Source organism: Limulus polyphemus, unplaced genomic scaffold (genome assembly GCF_000517525.1).
Source record: "Limulus polyphemus unplaced genomic scaffold, Limulus_polyphemus-2.1.2 Scaffold3987, whole genome shotgun sequence".
Classification (NCBI taxonomy): domain Eukaryota; kingdom Metazoa; phylum Arthropoda; class Merostomata; order Xiphosura; family Limulidae; genus Limulus; species Limulus polyphemus.
The window spans coordinates 58,419-79,726 of NW_013669597.1; the positions used below are offsets into that span (position 1 = coordinate 58,419).

Genomic DNA, 21,308 nt, shown 5'->3' on the forward strand with positions numbered 1-21,308 from the left:
CTATATATATATATAGGTAATTTTTGGCCCTGTTTGTTGAACTTATTTAATGGCACTTGGGAAAGTATTTTAACTTATTTTTATTAGAGACAGTTATAACCTAATTAAAAATTTCCCAGTATTTTCTACAGAGGCTCTTCCATGTAGTCATGTCTAACCACACACTATAAGAGTGTGCAACTTCAGCTGTTGTTTACTCAGGTTTGCTTGTGTATTATGTGTACTTGTGATTTTATTTTGACAGAAAGTATATTATATTTTTTTCTACACTTTCCAGGGTGGAGAAGGAGCAGAAGTTGAACCACTCCAAGAACGGCTAGCAGAGTTAGAGGAAGAGAAAGGTACGCTGCAATTGAGACTTATGGATCTTGAGGAGCAGATAGATTTACAAGGTGATTCCCTTGTAGTGTTTGTCTGCATGCTCAATGTTCTGCATGTTTTGTACTTTCTGGTAATTCCTTATCATATTCAGGATTTGCATGTGTTCAGAGTACAATAATATGGAATAGTTTTTAAATAAAAGTACTTTAAAATACTTGCTCCCCATCAGTTACATTTAGGATTCTTTTTATAAAGTTTTTAAGATTTCATTCAGGATTTTTTCTGTTTAGGTAATTGTAGTATCTAGAACGTGATACTTTTCAAATTATTGCTGTGTTATTATTGAAACTCCAGGAATAATAAAGTAATCAAGTTAACTGATAAACCACACATTCTAAACAAAAACATATTGCGAGAGTTTAAGAGAACATTGCTCCTTTAATAAAGATTCCTTATTGTAATTATTTTTTTACCTATAGATGCTGAGTAATATTGCATGTATGTGTTTTTATTTTTTTGAAACATAGAAAAGGGAACCATCTTAGTATATTTATCCCTAGCAGAACAACTGTATTGAAATCTTCAGTAACTTGAATGTAATATGCAAATCTTGAATAGTGTTAACAAGCTTTATCCATGTGTAGTGATTTAAAAAAAATCAAATTATTAGTACAGATATTCATCAAGTCAGCTTAGGTTATAGTTACAGGATTTTATAATAAAGGTGAGAAGTGTATGTGATAAAGCAGTGAAGAATGTGGAATTCTGAAATATATAGAATGAAAGACATTAGTTTGAAACAGCAGTGAAAAGAGATAGAAAGAGGTTTGAAAATACATTAATGGGTTCCTGTAGTTTACTTACTTCACTGTCTTGGAGTTTAGTTGGATCATTTGAATAGAAACATCTGTAATTTTTCTAATCTTTTAGTTGTACACTTCACAAGATGCAGTGACAGTCTGATAAGGTTCACAGAAATAATAAAAATGTCCAGAATTATAGCAGAAACATTTGTTTTCATCATTGACTGATTTCACTTTTATGCTCATTTATCCTTGCCTGACATATTTGCTTTCTTTTCAGTTGATCCATTGCTTTTCCTATGTACTTTTATATTAATTAGTAGCTCTATATGTTTATGTAAAATCACGTTTCTTAATTTACTGTCTTAGTGACATTTTGTTTTTATTATAAAATCTTGTCACAAATAACCTATGGTGATCTGATAAACAATTATTTGATATTTCAAACAGTTTTCACCAAACTTACTTAGATGGATGAAATTCATGAAAAATTCCAATTAAAATTACCACTAACAATGAATCTCTGGATCATCTGGACAGATTATGTAACCTTTGGTTACAAATTAGGGTCCACACATGATGCAGAAATCAAAAAAGATTCTAATAAAATATAGGTTTCTATAGATCTTGATCTACAGAGTCTTTCTCTGTGGCTATAGTACTTTTATGTCTCCCCATAGTTGACCACTCCCATTGCTCCTGTCATGGTCATCTGGCCAGTAACAGTCTTCTCTATAACCACTCAATCCAAGCTTTAGCTTTTTGGCTTACAGTGAGTTTACAATGAAAAAGAGAATCTTTCTGTACCACACATTTTTCTGCAGCCCCCTATCTATTCTCCTTTTTTGATAAGCTGCAGGGTTCTGTATTGGCAACAGTTTCATTGTTCTTCACTGAATTTTAAAGCTCATTCCCTCCCCTACTTCTACATTCTACAGCCCCATGCTTTCATCATCATCCTTACCAGTTTCATTGTTATGTACTCAGTTCTAAGCCCTTATCTTCAACATTTTTTGCCCTGTGTTCTTCTTCTTTTCCTTTGATAATCTTCAGTGTTCTTCATCATCACTGGCACTACTTTCAGTGTTTTGCAGCTCATCTGTTTTTGTTATCTTTATCATCTTCATCATTCTTAAGCTCATTTCTTTCTCCATAAATAGTTTTTGTTCAAGCAAAATTGGTTAAGCTTTGTCACTTTGCAGTAAGTTTCTTCTGACACATTCCTTTGTAAGGGTTTCTCCACTATAGAGATTATATATAGTATCAAAGTGCAGTCATCTTTATATAATACACAAAGAAGTTTCAATGAAATTATTATCTTAGTATGTTAGATTTGAAGGGGTACCTCATTCAGAGGAAGCTAGTTAGCTAGAATAGTCTGAACTTGGCAACAAATGCATAATTAAGTGCCTTTCCAGAGCATGTATTTCTTGAAAGCCACAAAAGAATCTTCTACAGTGGGACCACAAACAGATGTAGGATACTGTTATGAAGCATAAACATACAGGCACTGAAGGAGGTCAACTATCACTTCCTTCCAAGTCTGAGGATCTGAGAGAACTCTGTAGACAGAGTCTCTACAATAATCCAAGCTGAAGACCTTCAGGAGCTTAATAACATTTTATGCCCTTCTTTCATTGCTGTCATCCTTCTCCTTCCAACCACTCTGTTTATGACTATATATGTCTTCAAACAGTTCCGTGAACCCACTTAGGTAGACATGCTTTTCTTCAGCCACTTGCCATTTTTATTAGCACAAATGCAAATTTTTCTCTGGCCTCTTTTATGACTTGTTTTCTCTGCAAGTGGTATCTTGTCATGATTGCATCCACATCTGCTGCAATGGTATTATGTGAAGTATTTTGCTACCTTACACTTTGCAAATAAGCTTTGAACTGATGCCTCTGACACCTGTCTTCTGAGACATATACAATCTTGACCCCATAGCTTAACCCTTAATTCACCACACCTCATATTTTTAGTGTAACTCACTCATGATCCTTAGATGAATTAGGAGTCAAACTGGATGTACATTCATATGAATAAAATGATGCAATCTTAGCAGTACCAAATTGCATTATTTTTCTTTCTTTATAAAATTTTATCAGCTATTGGAGCTGAAGCAAGTTTGAAGGTATTGGATGAATTTCTTGTATTTTTGTGTGTTACATCAACTCAAAACACTTACACTGTAATCATTATTGTATAACTAAACATTTAAAGAAAAATAAATCATGCTGGAAATTAATATGCATATCAGAATATTGCTAATATTACATGCATTATCAAGTAAGTTACAGAGGATTGGAAAGCGTGTTACTTTAAGATTGACGGAAGCAGTAGTGACAGTTGATGACTCTCATTCTAAGATGATCTATGCAAAATTAACTCTGGGAATAAGAGAGACTAGACAAAGGAGAGGAGGGTATTTTTTATATTCATTAATTGATTTTTTCTTATTCACTGCTGATGTGGCATGCTTTTATGAATAAATATTTATTTACGACTAAAAAAAAATAATAGGTAACCACATCATCTAAGTTGATGCAGGTTGATTTTATTACTTCATGCTGTTAGCACTAGGATTACTTAATATTGTAAAATTTTGCAAGAGATAAAATAAGTTTCTGCTAGCTGTGGTTGCTAGATTGTTTTGTTGCAAGCACTCACTACTGCGCTTGGCATGCACATGTTTTGGAATTGCTCTGTTCCTTTAGCATAGAATAAAGATGAAATACAGGTTATTTTGAAAGCCATTTTGAAGCAGATTTTTTTCATTTTTGACAATCAAACATTCCAAAAGCCTACACACTGAACATTAATCTTCATGTTCATACTTCTAAGGAAAAGAATGCTTGCACCATTCTTTTTTCTAAGAGGTGCTTAATATTCAGAATAAAGTAAACATTTGCTATTATTTATTCTATGCATAATGAGCAAACTAAGTAAATAGGAAAAACTACAATAGTTTTGTTTTTCTTTTCCTTTTTTAATTCATCTACAAAACAACCATATTTTTATATGTACAGAAAAGCTAAATATGCTGCATTTGAGATTATTTATAATAATTGTAGCAGTGACTTATTATAATCATATATAGAAAATGCTAGTTTCTCTTGAATTTTTAAGCAGTTTATTTCTGGTAATATTCATGAAATAATGCTATATACAAAGGAATTTGGAGCTTTACCACATCTTTACATCCAGTGTCACTGTGTCAAGTCATGTTCTGATGACTGTGCATCTTGACAATAGACTTACAACATAGTTCTCATTGCAGAAAGCACTGTCATAAAGCTGTTATGTTCAAAGCACACCACTTATCTTTGTGAGCTTTCCATAATCCATTTAGTGTACAAGGATGGTAGTTTCTTAGCAACTGTTTCAACAGTCTAATGACACCAAAATCCATAGGCGCTGTGTCCAGCAACTTGATTGTTATGTCTTTTTATGGAATGGTATGAATACATGTTTCATTCTCCAGCCGCTTGTGGTATGTGTCAGTTGAATAAGATATAACTGGAAGCCTTATCTTAGTGAACTTTTATCCTGTTGGTCTGATTTCCACGTGGAAAACCGTCTTGATTATGTTGCCTGGGGCATGTGGAAAGCTTTTACCACTGCCCTTTGTGTTCGTGGATTTTCATCAGTTACAATACATCACTCTTTACTTACTATGACTTGTTGCAGGTGACTTTCTGGATAGTTCTGGAGTTCTAAGTTGATTCATATTATTTTATTTTCAAATTACATTAAGTACAAGGGTTATCCCCATCTTGGAGAATCTTAATCCATAATCAGAACACATCTATATGATTTGAATGCATGAATATTTTGTGTTGGACAGGGCTGCTAGCCTTTCATAAAGCAACTAATTTTTGGTGGCATCGCATACCTATGAAAAGCCAAATAATATCAAAATGTTATTCTGGTACATGCTGTTCCACCATGACTTTATATTAGCTGTGGCTGATGTGTTAACTTACATTATCAAAATGATTTTAATATAACATACTCAACCCTCTGTATATTTTTTGTCCCATTGAAAATGTGACTTAAGTTATTTTTGTTTATCTTCCATCAAAAATTGGAAGTATTTAACCACTAAAGACAAATAGCATCCCACCTTTGAACAGACAATTGAGACTAGAGTACAAACTGTAGTAACAACATTTCGTAGGAAGAGAGGAATCTGCAGAATAGGATCCACACCATGATGGAATGCACAATCTATTGAATTTGATATTTATTCATAAGCTATTCATGTGAAAGTTGCACTAAAATATTAAGAGCTCATAAGGGTGTCCAAGTCTTTCCTGTGTAAAACTACTTTTCAAGATCTATAGCCAGTTGTGGAAAAGAAGTTGCTTTAAAAGTGAAAATAAGCTAATAAGGGAAAAAATAATGGATTGAAAACAAGTTCTAAAAATATAGTGTAGGAGTGATAACTTAAATGTATCCCTTAAAGTTAGCATTTCAGTTCCAGTAATGGTAAAGTATCTGTATAAACAGCATAATGAAACAGATATCTAGATGAATATAAAAGAAAACAACTTCGAATTTATCCTCCAAATTTAATTATAGTATTAGATCACCCAACCCTCCTTTCAGACCAGTATGCTGTTAAAAGTGGTGCTCAGTAAATGCAGTAAAAATTTTTATCTGTAACAGCTTTTGACAGTTTTTTATAAAGTTTTTCTGATACTAGTCAACTTGTAGTCTATTAGAAATTTGTGAAAGAAACTATATCTGAACTGTGGCTGAGTGTAACAACACAAATCTCCTATTAGTTTCAGCACCTTCTGCCTTTTCTTTCTAGTATACCTCTAACTCTTTCAGTGAGCAAAGCTCAACAGATTTGAACATAATGTTTAAAATTATAAGAAATCTGCTTGGTGTTTTAAAACAAAATTAATGTAAAAGTAATATTTTTCAAAATTCTACAGCATGGATTTGCAGTTACACTGTAGTGACAAATTAATGGATATGAAAGAGACATATTTAGAGTTATTCTTACCTGAAAATTAAATATATTTAATGAGACTTAAACAAATAATGTAAATTTTTCTTGCAATTTTGAACTAGTAATAACTTTACTAAAACAAAAAAGTAATACTAAGGAAAGGCTCTAAAAATTTTTATTTGTAGCTAGGCTATCCAACATTGTCAAAATATGTTAGCTTAGATCTTACCTTTTACAAGTAAATTTTCCAAAGCTACATGTGGTGCCTAACTGTAGTTAGATTATTTCTATCCTTTTTCTATCAATATGAATCTAAATGGCTAAGAGGAATAAGTTCTGTTTTGATACTGACCTGTTAATCTGATTTCATATGGGGCCCAAAAGATGTATGAAATACAGAGTGAACCTAATTTTAATTCTGAATATAATCTTATTTTCGACTTGTGATTTGTCATAGTTGGCATCATTTTTAGTAGCCTGCTATTCAGAAGTTGTTTTCCTTACACCAACTTTATGACATTTTCTGTCTCTGCTTAAAATTAATAGCATGGTGCAAATGGGATTAATTCTCTAGCTGCAGGCAAGTCAAAGTGCACATGTCATGACTTTTCAGAGAATTACATTCAAAATTTAATTAAATTACTTTATTATCATGGTATATGAATAAACTTGGCATAAAAATGTTGTTAACAAATCAAATTTATATAAGTTTAACATTCTTAATTTTATAAGGTAATATTTAAAAAAATCCTCAATCTCACCCTAGTATGAGAATTGTTACATTTATTCTCTAAATATCCCCTCTTCTCTAATTTATTTACCACCCCTCCGAGAACTCCAGAATTTGACATAAATCATTCATTATAATTTTGTTATCACTCAGGCAAAGTATAATTTTTATAGTCTTCGATCATATTTGGTTACAGTGCCATAAAATAGAAAATCAGATCTGTCACATCAGAAATTGTCAATAGTTTTCTCTGATGTTTAATACTATATTATTTATAACCAATAGAAAGCCAAGATTTTAGTCTATAAAGTGATGTATTATATTACTTTGTTTTCTGCACAGAAAATTATCTGTTTTGCTTCCAGTTCAAACTTTATTCCCACTGGAAATACATCAATGAGCTTAATTGAATTTTAAAGGCTCTTACTGCATAGTTTGAAAGCCAGAACAATTATGATAGTTATTGGATATTGTGTTATCCTATGTTTTTAGGTGCATTATTTAATTAAATAAAAAATTATTTAGTGTAGTAGTATCATTAATATAAAAAAGTAGAGTTACGTTTCATCGACAGTCAACAGCATAAAAAAAATCCAGGTAAGTATTATATTTCTTGTTTTTCAAGTGTATTCTTTATCTATTATTATAAATGTTACTTACATTTTAAAATTAGAAATTTATTACATTAGATTAGGTAAGATAAAGAAAACTGATAATAATAATGAAATTTTTCATGATGTACTTGTGAGCATCTCGCAAGTAGCCTGTGCATTATGTAATTAAATAGGGCAATGTGACCTACATGTTTGCTAAGTGATTTACAACTTTTGTGGCAGCATTATTAGTGTGACATGGTTCAAAGGGCAATAAAACAATAAGATTTAAGCTATTGAGGATAAACAAATGTAGTTTCATGTTATAATTTGAAGTCATTCTAGAAAGAAAAAAAGTCTAATTTAGATTTATTTCGTGTTTTTTTATGGCAGTTATGAGGTCGGTCAAGTTGACCAACCTTGTATAAAGTTAAGATAGAGAAAATAACAGATATAATATAAAGTTTTACTGAAAAAACTTATGAAATTTATTGAGGAGGTTTTAGGGATTATGCAAATGAAATTTGACAGTTTTCAGATGAAAATCACATTGCACATGGAGCATTCAACATTTTGACTCCATATATTCATGGAGAAATATTTAGTGAAAATACTTCATTAAAAATTATGTACGTGTTTCTTTTTTGTTTTGTTTTTTGTCTACAAAAGATTCTTAATGTTTACTGAAAGCTTGCAAGATTTCATAAAGATACACAGAACACAAAACTATAAAGGTCAATTTGGGGTCACGAACATGGCTTATTTGACTGATTCTGTAGTTGAAGAGTTAATGTGACTAGCAAGTTTCTGCAAAGGATTAACTTCATTGTATTTCTGCATCAAATAATTTCCTTCATCTTCCTCAGAGAAATGGAACAAGGAAAAGTCTGTTTTTGAACAGAGTCTTGCACAAGAAACGAAAGAAAAGGAATCCCTTGAGGTCAACTATTCATCCCTGAAAGAAGAACACCAACAGATGTTAGATAAAATTGAACATCTCCAATCTACTTGCAGTCAGGTTAGAAGTACTGATAATCCTAGAAAAAAATTGGTAATGTGATTATTTTAGATTATTTTTTGTTTTAAATATCTACTTTAAAGTTCTTATAGTTCTAAAAGATGAAATATGTATTGGCATAAATCTGTTATGTGAGAAAACGTTTTTCTTTGCTGAAATACATCACCTGAAAGCTTGTAATTCACAACTTTGTTAATGCTTTATAAGTAAAACTCAATTTTTACCATATATTTAAATCTTAGAGTTTGTTTTCGTATTCTATTAAGAATGATAAAATTGTTTGTATTTGTTGCAGCTTCAGGAACAGACATACCAGGAAAAGGAGTTGAGAAGGATTCTTGAACTAAAAGTACAAGAACTACAAAAGATAACAGAGGACAAACAGCTTCAGATGGTTTGTCATTACTCCTCTATTTCCTGTTGATTGGGACTAGTTTTTTATATTAAATCTGACTTATGTATAGATACATTTATTTCATAGTATTAAACTTTAAAAGTAAAAGTTATGATAAAAAGAATTAAATGGTTATTCAGAAATACACATTGACATAGTAAGAGCTCTTTCAGCTATTTATATACCTTTGGGAATATTAATAGGTCCTGAATGAGTACACAGCATGTAATAAATTGTTTTTCATACATATCAGGACTACTTGCACAGTGATAATTGAATAATAAAGCACTGATATATAATACATTTTTTTCTTTGGTTTTAATTATTTTTTTATATTCATTTCTAGAAGAGAGCAACTGAATTGTTGCAGGAAAAGGACTCTAAGCTTGAACAACTTGAATCTGTATTGGAACACTTAAAAGAAGACAAAGTTTCTTTAGAAATGAAAATAATAGAGCTTGAAGAACAGAAGGAAGGTGGGTAGATGTCCTTTAATATTCTTTTCAATATTTCTTTTTGACCTTAATAGATCTAACTTTTAAGTAACTTATTAATTGACATGTTCTAAACGTCCTATTAGAATCTTTTGTTTACCCTTACAACAGCTTTGGCCAATCAATATCTCAGAAACTCACAAATTACTGCTCAGACAACATTATTTATTCTGTATTGATTTAGATAGGTTATACTTTTCTTTATCCAATAGTATCTATGCCATTGGCTCTAGCTGTTATTAAAGGTGAGCTTCGTTAATGCTGTGATATTATAAAAGGGTGGCAACAAACTAACAGAGAAGGAAATTAATATTGAAAACAAGACATGGATCATTATATTTTCAATAGGTGATAGTTTCTTAGCAATATAAACTTATACTTTGATATTTACAGAAAATTTCTCAAAAATCTCCCTTTTGTTTATAAGTAAGACTCCTTGGAGTTGCAGAAATGGAAGTTGGAATACTCTTTTGTAGTTCTTTGTGAATTACACTAAATATATGTGACAAAATATCAATTCCAAAATACATATAGGTTAAGAGTTGTTGAAGTACAGTTAGAGTCATCAGAGGTTCTGATTATTTCTGAATAAAATTCTTTGAATGATAAATACAGCAAAGTGTTGCAATTGCATGAAGAAATCCAGAACAAGTATAACCAGAAATGTACAGATTTGCAGAGATCTAAGCAATTATTGAAATGTGATAGAGTTAAAATAATTTTTATACCTAAATAAAGATATAAAATTTTATGAAATATGAGAGATTTCACAGTAATACTGTAAAATATTAAATGTGTTTGAACTTAAAACAGCCATGATTTACATGATATTATTTTTTATAAGTTTTTTAAGATACTTTTGTACTAATTTTTGTAGGTGATGAACAGATAATACAGGAACTCCAAGGAAAAGTTGAAAACCTCTTTGAACAGATAGAAAATGAAAAGCAACCTGTTTTAGATATTGAAAAGGAGCGAGACACATTGCAAGTGAAACTTAATGAGTTACAAAAAGCTGGAGTTATAGATAAGAACAAAATTGAAGAGTTAGAAAATAACTTAGAAGTCACAAAAGAAAAACTAAAGGAGTTACAGAATCATTATGAGCTCGTCCAAGAAGAAAATATTTGTGCAAGAGAAGAATCTGGTGCAAACCTAAAAAAACTTAATGTTATAGAACAACAGCTTTTAGAAACTGTAAACCAACTGCAGGAAACACAGCAAGCATTGAAGGAAAAGGAAGATTCTTTTGCAAATATAAAACAAGCATTTGAGGAAACATCAAACCATGTATCAGATTTTCTATCCAAGCACACGTGTCAGAGTTTTGATGAAGTTAATAGGAAATGGTGTGAAATTCAAGAAAAAACAGAATACATGGAAAAGGAAATGGATTTTTTGAGAACGGAAAAGTCTAATTTTGAAAATACAACATTAAATGTATTAACACAGCTCACAGAATCAGAAGAATCCTTTCAGAAAGAAAGAGAGCAACTTCAGATAGCCTTGAATGAAAAAAGTTCTGAAAGTAATCAACTTCATGCACGAGTATCAGAAAAAGAAGACACCATTAGAAAACTGACAGAAGCACTAGATGGTAAAGAAATGCAGTGCCAATATATGGTTACCCAAAAGGAAGAGCAAGAACGTAGAAGTTTACAGTTAACATCTGAACTTGAAAATAAAAATGACCACATAGAAAGTTTACTCAGAGAGTTGAATAGCAAAAATGTAAGTATTGAGTCTGCTAAATCTGAAATTCATACAGAACATCAGCGTAATGAAGATCTGAACCTGCAACTTAACCAAGTGAAAAGAGAACTTGAAATACTGGAAGAAACTCATTCGTCCAAAGACAAAAAAATTGACTCCAAAGTTGCATCCCTTCTGGAACAGATACATGATTTAGAACTGGAACTATCAAGTGCTCAAAACACAGTTGAACAAAAAGAAAGAAATATGGAAATGTACCAGATGCAATTAGAGGAAATAAAACACGAAAGAGAAATTGAAATTAGAGATTATAAAATGAAAATTGAAAGTTTGGATGAAAAATTAAATGCTGTAGAGAATAAATTTTCTTTTGCTGTCGATACAATAAAGTCTAAGGATGATGAACTGAATAAACTTGTGGAAGATTTTAAATATAAAAACCTTAATCAACTGCAGGAGTATGATCAAAAAATTCAGAAATACCAAGAAGAAAATATACAACTGAAAACTGAGAAGCAATATTTAACTGAGCAACTTCAAATAAGAAATGATAAGTTTATAGAACAACAACAGCTTGTTGAAGAGACCCAAAACCATGTAGAAGAACTCAGTTCTTTGAAATCACAACTTGCCTCATCAAATGAAACACTTGAGAAACTTCAAAATGATATTCAAGTAAAGAATATGGAAATTGTCTCTATAAATGAAGGTAGTGAAAAAGCTTTGAATTCTTTAAAACAGCAGCTAGAGTTAAGCTCCAAAGAAAACAACTCGCTTGCTGCAGAACTTCATACACTTCACTCTTCATTAGCTCAACATCAAGATCAGCTTAGTGGTCTTCAAAACTATATTGCTCAGCTTGAATCAACAAAAGATTCTAGTATTTCTGAGTTAAATTCTTTGAACGATAAGTACAGCAAAGTGTTGCAATCATATGAAGAAATCCAGGAGAAGTATAACCAGAAATGTTCAGACTTGCATAGAACTGACCAGTTACTGAAAGAAGCCACACAGCACCTGGACTTAATGACCCAATACAAAAACGAATCTGATATTAGTTTACAAACAAAGAACAATGAAATTACTTGTTTAAAAGAAAATATCCAAACACTAGAAACAATGGTTGAAGATTTAAAGACAAATTTGGCTTCCAAAGAAGAAGAATGTGTGAAATTATCATATGAAAAAGAAGAGGCTTGTAAACAATTGGAAAGTCAACAGCAAAACAAAGAAGTTTGGGAGAAGGGTGAGCAGAAGAAAAATGACCATATAAATGAACTTCAGAAGACTTTTGAAAATAGTGAACGAGACAATGCAGAGTTAAAATCAAAAGTACAAAACTTATTTCAGGAAGTTCAAACTGAAAGGAAAAAAGCACAGTTAGCTTTAGAACTGGAAGATACATATAAAAAGCATATTGAACAGTTGACCAGTGAAGTAGAATTACTTCAACAGAGTTTACAGAAGTCATCAGAAGAGATCTTACAAGCAGAATCATCTGTGGAACAAACTATGACTTTGAAAGATCAAATTATTCAAGAATGTCAATCAAAACTTGAAGCAGTATATGAAGAACTACAGAAAGAAAAACTATCTACAGAAGCTTTACGAAATCAGTTGATTGACTCTGATTCAAGTCATCTAGCACAAATTGAATGTTTGAAAGCTGAAATTAAGAGTTTAAATAATGAACTTCAAGAAGCCTACTCAAAGTCGCAAGGTACAGAGAGGGAATTACTTGAAAGTCGACAGTCTAGAGAATCCATCAAAGAACAACTGAAAGATTTACTAGGTAGACATGAAATTCTAATGAAAGATAATGAAAGAGATTTACAAGAGTCTAACAAGTTAAATAATTTTCTTCAGGAGGAAGTTGAAAGTCTTAAATCAGATCTGTTATCTACCAAAGAAAAACTTAATTCAGAAATTCAGAAAATTGAAAGTAAATCATCACTGTTGAAGGATAAAAATTGTGAACTAAACATTAAAGTGGAAAAGTTTCAACAGGAAAATGATGTACTGAGTCGTAACCAAGAAGAGTTCCAGAAAATCTTAAAAAATTATGAAGAACAGATTTCTGAGCTAAAAAGTAAAGATGAGGCGAACTGCAAACTTATTAGTGATCTAGAGAAACAAGTGAAAGAAACAAATCACTATATTACTAATACTAAAAACCAGATTGAAAGGCTTCAGTTCTTTGAATCCGAATATCATGGCTTGGTTGGAAAATCTAATGAAATGGAAGAATCCTATAAAGAGCAAGTTCAAAAGCTAGAAGATACTAATAGAAAAGTTACTGATTACATTCAGCAGTTAGAGGAAGATATTAAATCATTGGCTGAAAAACTTGATATAATAGAATGTGAAAAAGCAGAGCTCTTAACTTCTTTAGAAAAAGAAGTTATTGAAAAAGAATCATTCCAAAAACTTGCTGAAGATGCTGAACATAAAATAGAAATTTTACAGATCTCTATTAAGGAACTTGAAGGTGAAAAGATTGAGTCATTGAAGAGGTCAAAAGAGTTTGTAAATAAAAAAGCAAGTTTGGAAGATAAGATTACAGAATTGGATAAAGCTTTAGAAAAATCAGAGTTAAACTTGACCACAGTGCAAAAACAATGTGAAGAAGCTCATAAAAGATTAGTAGATAGTCAAAATGAAAATGCAGGGTTAAATTCCAGTTTGATAGAATCCCAGCAACTAAATAAAACCTTTAATCATGATAAGTATGAACTAGAATTGTACATTCAGAGGATTCAAGCTGAAAAACAGCAACTTTTTGAACAAAATCAGAAATTAGAGGATGATCTTAATAAATCTCAACATGCCAACAAAATACAAAAGGATGAATTAAACAGTCTTAGGATAAAATATGAAGAAATTGAACTTAACTTACAACAAGCAAATGAACACGTGCATGTTTTGCAGTCTGGTGCTGCTGAGCATACACAAAAGTTGTCATTGGAATTAGAATCTTGTCATTCTCAGATTCAAGCATTGCAGACTAAATTTCTTAACAAACAACAAGAGCTGGATGATGCTCATCAGTCTACACAAAAAAAAGATGAGGAAATGAAATACCTAAAACAGGAAATATTTGGTCTTCAAAATGACTTGAAAGATGCAAAGCAAAAGTTGGAGTTCAAAGAAAAAGATTTTCAGACTCTTCAACAAAACAACATTGATAAGGACATTGAGATTTCTAGTTTAGTTGAACAGTTGAGTGCTTTGAATACAGATCATAATTCACAATCCGTGGAGGCAAGTTCATTGTTAACAAAGTTCAAAGAAAAGGAAGAACAATATAATGAACTTTTTGTAGATTTTCAGGAAAATCTGAAGAAAATAGAAAACAAAGAAGAACAAATAACTATACTTCAGACAAAGATGGAAAAGCTAGAGTCAGAGCTTCAAAGTATTAAGAGTACTTTCGAGGAATGTGAAAAATCAAATAAAGAATTAAAAAAGTTCATTGAGAACAAAGAAGAAGACATGAAAGATCTTGAGAAAGAGTTGTCAATCCAAGCAGAGAAAACTAATCAACAAGAATGTCATGCACAAAACCTTGAAACTGAGGTACAACAGCTTCAAGCTGAATTTCAAAAAGGAAAAGAACTGACAAAGAAACAGCAATTACAGATAGCTTCTTTAGAAACTGAAATTTCGCAGTTCAAGCAAATTTCTGATACATTGAACACTGAAAAACAGAAACTGAAGCATGAACTGAATGTACTCTTAGATAATGAGTTTAAGTCATTACAGGCTGAAGTTAATGAAAAAACTTTAAAGGAATGCCAAATGACTGAAGAAATAGAGAACCTTAGAGTCACATTGAAGGAAGTTGAGTCCATTAGAAAAGAACGAGATCATTTATCTTTAGAACTCCAAGAAATGAACAATACACTTCAAGAAAAGAATAATCACCTGCAACACTTAGAAGGAGAAGTAAGCAAGCTTATTACATCAAATCATGAATTAAACAGAAAGAGAGAAGATTCACAAATATTATTAAAAGATTATGAATCATTAAAACTTCAGATAGAGAATATCTTATCAGAAAAAGCTTCTCTGCAGTCTACACTAGATGAAATGAATGGTGAAAAACAGCACTATCAGGAGCTCCCAGATAAGTTGGAAAAATTACAGGGGGAAGTAACATCTCTTCATCAGGCACTAGAAGTAAAAGAATCTTTCTTAGAGGATGCAAGAAAAGAGATTTGTAAACTGGAAGCAAAAAGTAACAGTTTGCTCCAAGAAAAACAGATTTTTGTAAATGATAAAATGAATCTAGAGATGAAAATCAAAGAAAGTGAGAAAGTTATTAAAACATTAACTTCAAATTTAGGTTTAGAAAAAACAAAGAAAGAAGAAATTTTGACTTATGCTAAAAAAAATGAAGAAATTATTAAACAATTAGAAAATCAGCTGAAAGAAGTTGAGACAGATTTTGAAAGTTTTAGATCTTCAGTGGAGAAAGAGAGAAGTGTTTTGAAAGAAAAAAAAGAGAATCATTCTCTCACTGAACAAAGTGCAGTAAGTTTGTCTAAACTACATATCTTACAAGAAATCCAAGAGGAAACAAATTTGAAAGTTGAAGAAGAAACGAGGCAGGAATCTAGCAACTCTGATATAAATATATTAAAGCAAGAAAATGAACATTTGAAACACGAGTTAGAGTCATTCAAAATTAAAACTGGAAAAGCATTGGCTAAGCTTAAACAATTTAAAATGAAAAATGAAAAACTCGAGAATCAATTAAAGGGTTTATCATCTAAGACTATGGTAGATGAAACTCAAATAAAAGCAGAACAACAAATCAGTGAAGAATATCTGAAAGGAAAAGAGCATGTTATAAATAAACTCAAGGAAGAAGTGGCTACAAATTTAGAAGATTATAGGAACTCTCTCCAGCAAATTAAAGAAGAGAGAGATCTTCTTCAAGACACAAACAATTACTTGAAAGAACAATCAAAGAACTTGAATGATGATATTAAAGCACTTGAAAAGAAACTTACAAACTCATCGACAGAAACAAGAAGTTTAAAGCACATAATAGAAGAATTAGAAAAAGAAAAAGAATTATTTGAAAGTAAGTGCAATAGTTTAGAGAAGAAGTGCTTAGAATTTAGTAGTGATTGTGAAGAAGCAAAAGCTCAGTATGAAAGTTATAAACGAGAACTGATTAATCTGAAAGAACATGAACAAATGCTCTCTTCAGATAATGAGTCTTATCAGCAGATTGTTGAGGAATTAAAAACATCTAAACAAGTATTGGAGCAGGAATTAAGGAGAGTTAAAGAAACACATTCCAAAAATATCAGAGAATTTGAAGAAAGAAATGTGCAAGAAACACTCAAGTTGAAGAACTTGGAAGATAATCTTCAAGAACAAGAGGACGAATACCAGAAGTTGTATTCAGATTATGTTGAACTCAGTAAAAACTGTGATCAGCTTGTGATGGAAAAAAATAATTTGAAAGAAAAACTACAGAATGCTCAAAAAGAAAAAGATGATGCAATTCATTTGAAAAAATATGTAGAAGAAACTCTGTCCAAAACACAAACTGAACTTGAATCCTTGAAAACAGTTCATACTAGTCTTAACTGGGGACTTTCAGATACTGAATACACTGATACTCTTCAAATTGAGGCAGATAAACTTCAGAAAGAGAAGGAAACCTTAAAGCAGCATCTTCAGAAATATCAGATGGATTCTTTTCAGCAGTCTGAGAAATTCGCAGATTTTCATGGTCCTGAATCAGTGTCTTCAGATGATTTTGAAAAGTTATGCAGAAAAAATGAAGAGTTCAGTAATGAAATCTGCTCTCTCAAGAAAGAACGAGAACAATTATTAGTTGAGTTAAATAATGTGAAGGAGCAGCTCAACACCACTGAGTGGAAAAATGCTGCAGACATAAAGAAACTAGCATCTGAAAATCTGCACTTCAAGCAAGTAGTTGAAGGACTTACTTCAGAGAATGAAACCTTGCAACAAAAACACTATTATTGTCAAACTAAGTGTCAACAACAGATCAGAGAATGGGAAGTTAGCTATGAATCACTTGAAAAACAATTTAGAACTCTCAGAGAAGAACTTGAGTCTTTAAGAAATGATAATAAAGCCCTATATAATGAAAAGACTCATCACGAGGCATTATGTAATCAACTTCAAGGAGAAAATGATGTTTTCCATCATAAAGTGGAAGAACTGAAGCAATATCTAGCTGATAAAGACTCTCAGCAACAAGCTGGGTCAGTTTCACAAAGTCATTCTTCTAACAGTAGGCAGTTAGAAGAAAATGAGGAGCAGCTAAAATGGGAATTTCAACAGGCGATGCAAAGTCTACATCAACAGGGATTAAAAACTGAAAAGCTCAGTTTGGAAGTTAGTAAAGTAAGTGATGGAGTGAAATTATTTGTATATAATTTGTTTTAAGATATTGTTCATGATTTTTAGTCTTTTTATTTTTTTGCAGCATACCAATAAAAATGTTTATTAAAGTTTTGAATTTCTGTCAGAAGTGAATATTTTATTTATAATAATCAGTGTAAAGTTTTAAGAAAATAGATTTATTGTTTATTTTGATTAAATAAATAGAAGTTTTTAAAAACCAGCTGCTCACTTTATATATTTTACCTGCTAGTCTTTTGGGAATCTCAAGTAGGAGAAGAACTAACATTTTCCAAAATACGTACATTAATTATTTTACTCCAGTCATGACTTTATAAACTTCAGAATCTTCTATTTTTTGAGGAAATGTACAGAATCAAGCTTTGCTTTTGTGTGGTTTTAATATCCTTCTAAAAGCAGTGATACTGAGGACATTAACTATTGAGAATTTTAGTTTTTTGTTACTGTTACTTGCCACTTGTGTGTAATTTCTTTTATTAGTTGTTAGAGGAGAGGAATGGCTTACAGCACCAATTAGCACAAACTCAGAAAGTTCTTCAAGAAAAAGAAAAGGAACTAATAAACCTTCGAGAGATCAGTTTGTCAAGAAAACTCCAAGTACACAAATCAGATCAAATGAAAGAACCAAAAGTCACTGGAGTGGACTTTACATCAATTCAAGTAAGGAAAAAAATACACTTACTTTTTAAGACTGAGAAATTTGTAGAACTTTTTTGTAAATTGAATCCTAAACATGAGTTATGTTTCTAGGAAATAAACTTTTTTTTCGTAATTGGATGTTACTTATTTTTTTGTTTTATAGATGAATTACAGTCAAAGATTTGCTATGTGTTTTCACATTTATTATGGAAAATTTATACATTTTTTTAATATATATATTTTAAAATATAAGCTTCTAAACTTTAGTTTCTTTTTATTTGTGCTTATTTAATTATGGTTAATACCAATATAACTTTCTCAGTTTAAAAGATGTTCAATCCATGTCTGCATTCCTCAAAAGTACCTCCCATATGTATTGTGTGGGTGTGTATTTTAGCCATAAGTATACAGAAAGATACCATAAATTTCAAGGGTTATTAATTATTAATTTGAAAAAAAATATACATCAACTTTTTTTAATTGTAATTAATGTTTCTTGGCTAGCAGTAGATGAGAACATGTACATTCTCCTTTAGAAATGAGTATTTGATATTAGTTATATATTTTAACAGCTTACATGTATTAGTAGGTAAATTATTAATTGTTCAGAGTGTCAAAAGATGTTTAAATCTGTTTCTTCTTAAAAGTGAGACAAGTGCTTGTACTTGAGCTTTTAAATTCTTATTTTTCATAACTTTACCAAATATCTGTTATGCCAAGGAGCCACAACATCATTATTATTTCTTATTTATGTTTCAACTTTATAGTCCTCATAAGAATTTATAATATTTAAGTTTACTCATGAACTTAATATCATTTTAGACAATTTCTTTTATTTAATCTTGTTTATTTTGCAGGTTGATACTTTTTATTCTCATGTCGAGGAAACCTCAAAGCCACCAGTTGAACCTGGTTATGTAGTGCCTGAGTCCCATGACACAAAGATTGTTCTTCTCCAACAAAGGTAATTTGTATTTTCTATATTTAGTGGTATAAAGAAAGATTCTTTAATTTCATGATCGTCATTACCATAGATCGAACTTTTGTTCTCGTTTTTCTAAACTAATTTTATATTGTAATGATATCCAATTAGCTGTCTTAACTGTATCATTTTATCAATGTAGAAAGACTGTTTATTTACTACAGTGATATAGAACTCCTAAATTGCTTAACCCTTTTGCATCAGGTAAGTCAAAATGTGCATGTCAAAACCTTTTATAGAATTACGTTCAAAATTTATTAAAACTACTTTATTATCAATGTACACAAATAAAATTGGCATTTAAACATAGTTAATAAATAAAATTTGAATATTATATAAGTTTCAAGTTTTTAATTGTATAAGGAAATATTTTTAAAAATCCTCAATCTCCCCTACTATGAAAATTGTGACACTTGCTCTCTATGTCTTCCTTACTCTTTAATTTATGTACCACCCTTCTGAGAAATACAGAATTTAACATAAATTACATATTTTTATATAGATATTACTCATGCAAAACAAAATGTTATGGTATTCAATTATATTTGTTTACAAAACCATAAACTAGAAAATCAGACTCGATTGCTACACCCACCTGTCCGTCCTCTATTTCACAAATTGTCAATAGTTCTCTCTGATCTTTTATACTATATTATATATAACCAATAGAAAGCTAAAGTTTTAATCTATCAAATGACATATTACATTGTTTTGGATACGATATCTTACCTCCTCTCACAAAATAGCTTTTCTAGACAAGCACTGCCCTCTATCGGCATAAATTTTCAATGTACGCCACTAGCCTTCCACCTCCCACTTCTGCACAGCCACATGCAAATGATCATGGAGCAGTTCTCCACCAATAGCAACATCACACCACTCCTATCGTAACCAGTGCCCTCTTTACATATGCACTTGTTAATCACCTCTTGATTAGCAGTAGCACTGTACAGACTTGCTGATTTTTGCTCGCAGATTTATCGACATTTTCTGTTATACTACTGACTTAGTTTTTCTTTACTATTTGTTTAAATTTTCATATTTTGGTATTGTGAAAGGTTGCTTTTTTTGTTCTTATTTTCCACTTTTCATGAGCTGTTTTTTTGATTGTATTGTGGACCCCACTCTGTGGCAAGAAGTCTGACCAGGTATACTTTTTTTTTTTTTGAAAATCCACACTGTCCATCCTGTGACCATGCTCAACCTCAATTACGTTGAAGCTCTTCCTCCACGGACCTGATGTATAATTCCAGATGCCACTGGTGTTTGTTGTGTGTTTCCTTTCTATTGTCATCTATGCCTAAACAATTATGTCGGTGGTTTGGGTTATGCACACGTAGAGATGGAGTATTCTGTAGGACTGCTAGTAGTTTTCTCTAGTGTTTTTTTCTTCATAAGTATGTTTGTCCTGGACCATACATGAGTAAAGCAGACAGAGATTGCTGCCCATCTCTGATGGTTTGTGACGGCATTGAGACTCTTCCTACCATGGACCTGATGTACAATTGTAGATGTTGCCAGGTTTTAGTTGAACAATTCTGTCAATGTGATAGCTCTGCTTTTCAAAATAGGGTATTGCAGTCACCCATTGAATTATGATGCGGTCTTCTGGACTCTCCAACACGTTATTCCGTCCTTTCTTCTGGTGGAGTATGGGAGTCCTTACCACTCAGATGAGAGTAGGGCGTTGGCATTCTGCAGGTGTATAGTACTATAGTATAGTGGGTGTATAGCACTTTGTACCACAGATCTGATATACAATTCCAGATGTCACCAGGTTTTGGTTGTTGCACTACGTTGTATTCTGTCTATATATCTGAGTGATTGTTTTTTCCTACTGTGGCATTCCTCCTTCCTACCATCCTCTGAATGTACATTCTGGTGGTCTGGTTTTGGTTGGAAATGGCCCAGTCACAATTTTTATCATGTGTAGATGGCAAGATGCCCTTCCTACCATGGACTTGATGCACAATTCCAGATGCCACCAGGTTTTGGATGAAGCACTTCACCATGTCATGAATATATACACCTGGAAAAAAGTTAAGCACCCCCAAATATTTTTCAGGATTGCTTATTGAAAATAAGGTTTAATTTTCATGATGTTGAGCAATGTTCATAATTTCAAACATAATTAAAAGGATGTGAGCGTTCAGGTGTGACATTTAAATCAGGTGCGTTTTTCAGGCGCCCTTCTTCACGTCCAATATGCACTATTTTCTCGTGCATCAAATCCGTATTTAAGTCCCG

General features: G+C 31.5%; 1 protein-coding gene across 2 annotated transcripts in view; it reads left to right on the top strand.

Moving 5' to 3' along the window:
• The window catches only part of LOC106470413 (golgin subfamily B member 1-like), a 56,362-nt gene that overhangs the window by 18,074 nt on the left and 16,980 nt on the right, over positions 1 to 21,308 (top strand). The window contains exons 9-15 of one of the 2 annotated variants that reach the window (XM_013930969.2): positions 278 to 392; positions 8,277 to 8,428; positions 8,724 to 8,822; positions 9,169 to 9,298; positions 10,194 to 17,422; positions 17,921 to 18,100; positions 18,937 to 19,043. In XM_013930969.2, the coding sequence (XP_013786423.1) occupies positions 278 to 392; positions 8,277 to 8,428; positions 8,724 to 8,822; positions 9,169 to 9,298; positions 10,194 to 17,422; positions 17,921 to 18,100; positions 18,937 to 19,043 (8,012 nt within the window). The remainder of the gene's footprint in view (positions 1 to 277; positions 393 to 8,276; positions 8,429 to 8,723; positions 8,823 to 9,168; positions 9,299 to 10,193; positions 17,423 to 17,920; positions 18,101 to 18,936; positions 19,044 to 21,308) is intronic. The other variant, XM_013930970.2, reaches the window with a different exon arrangement.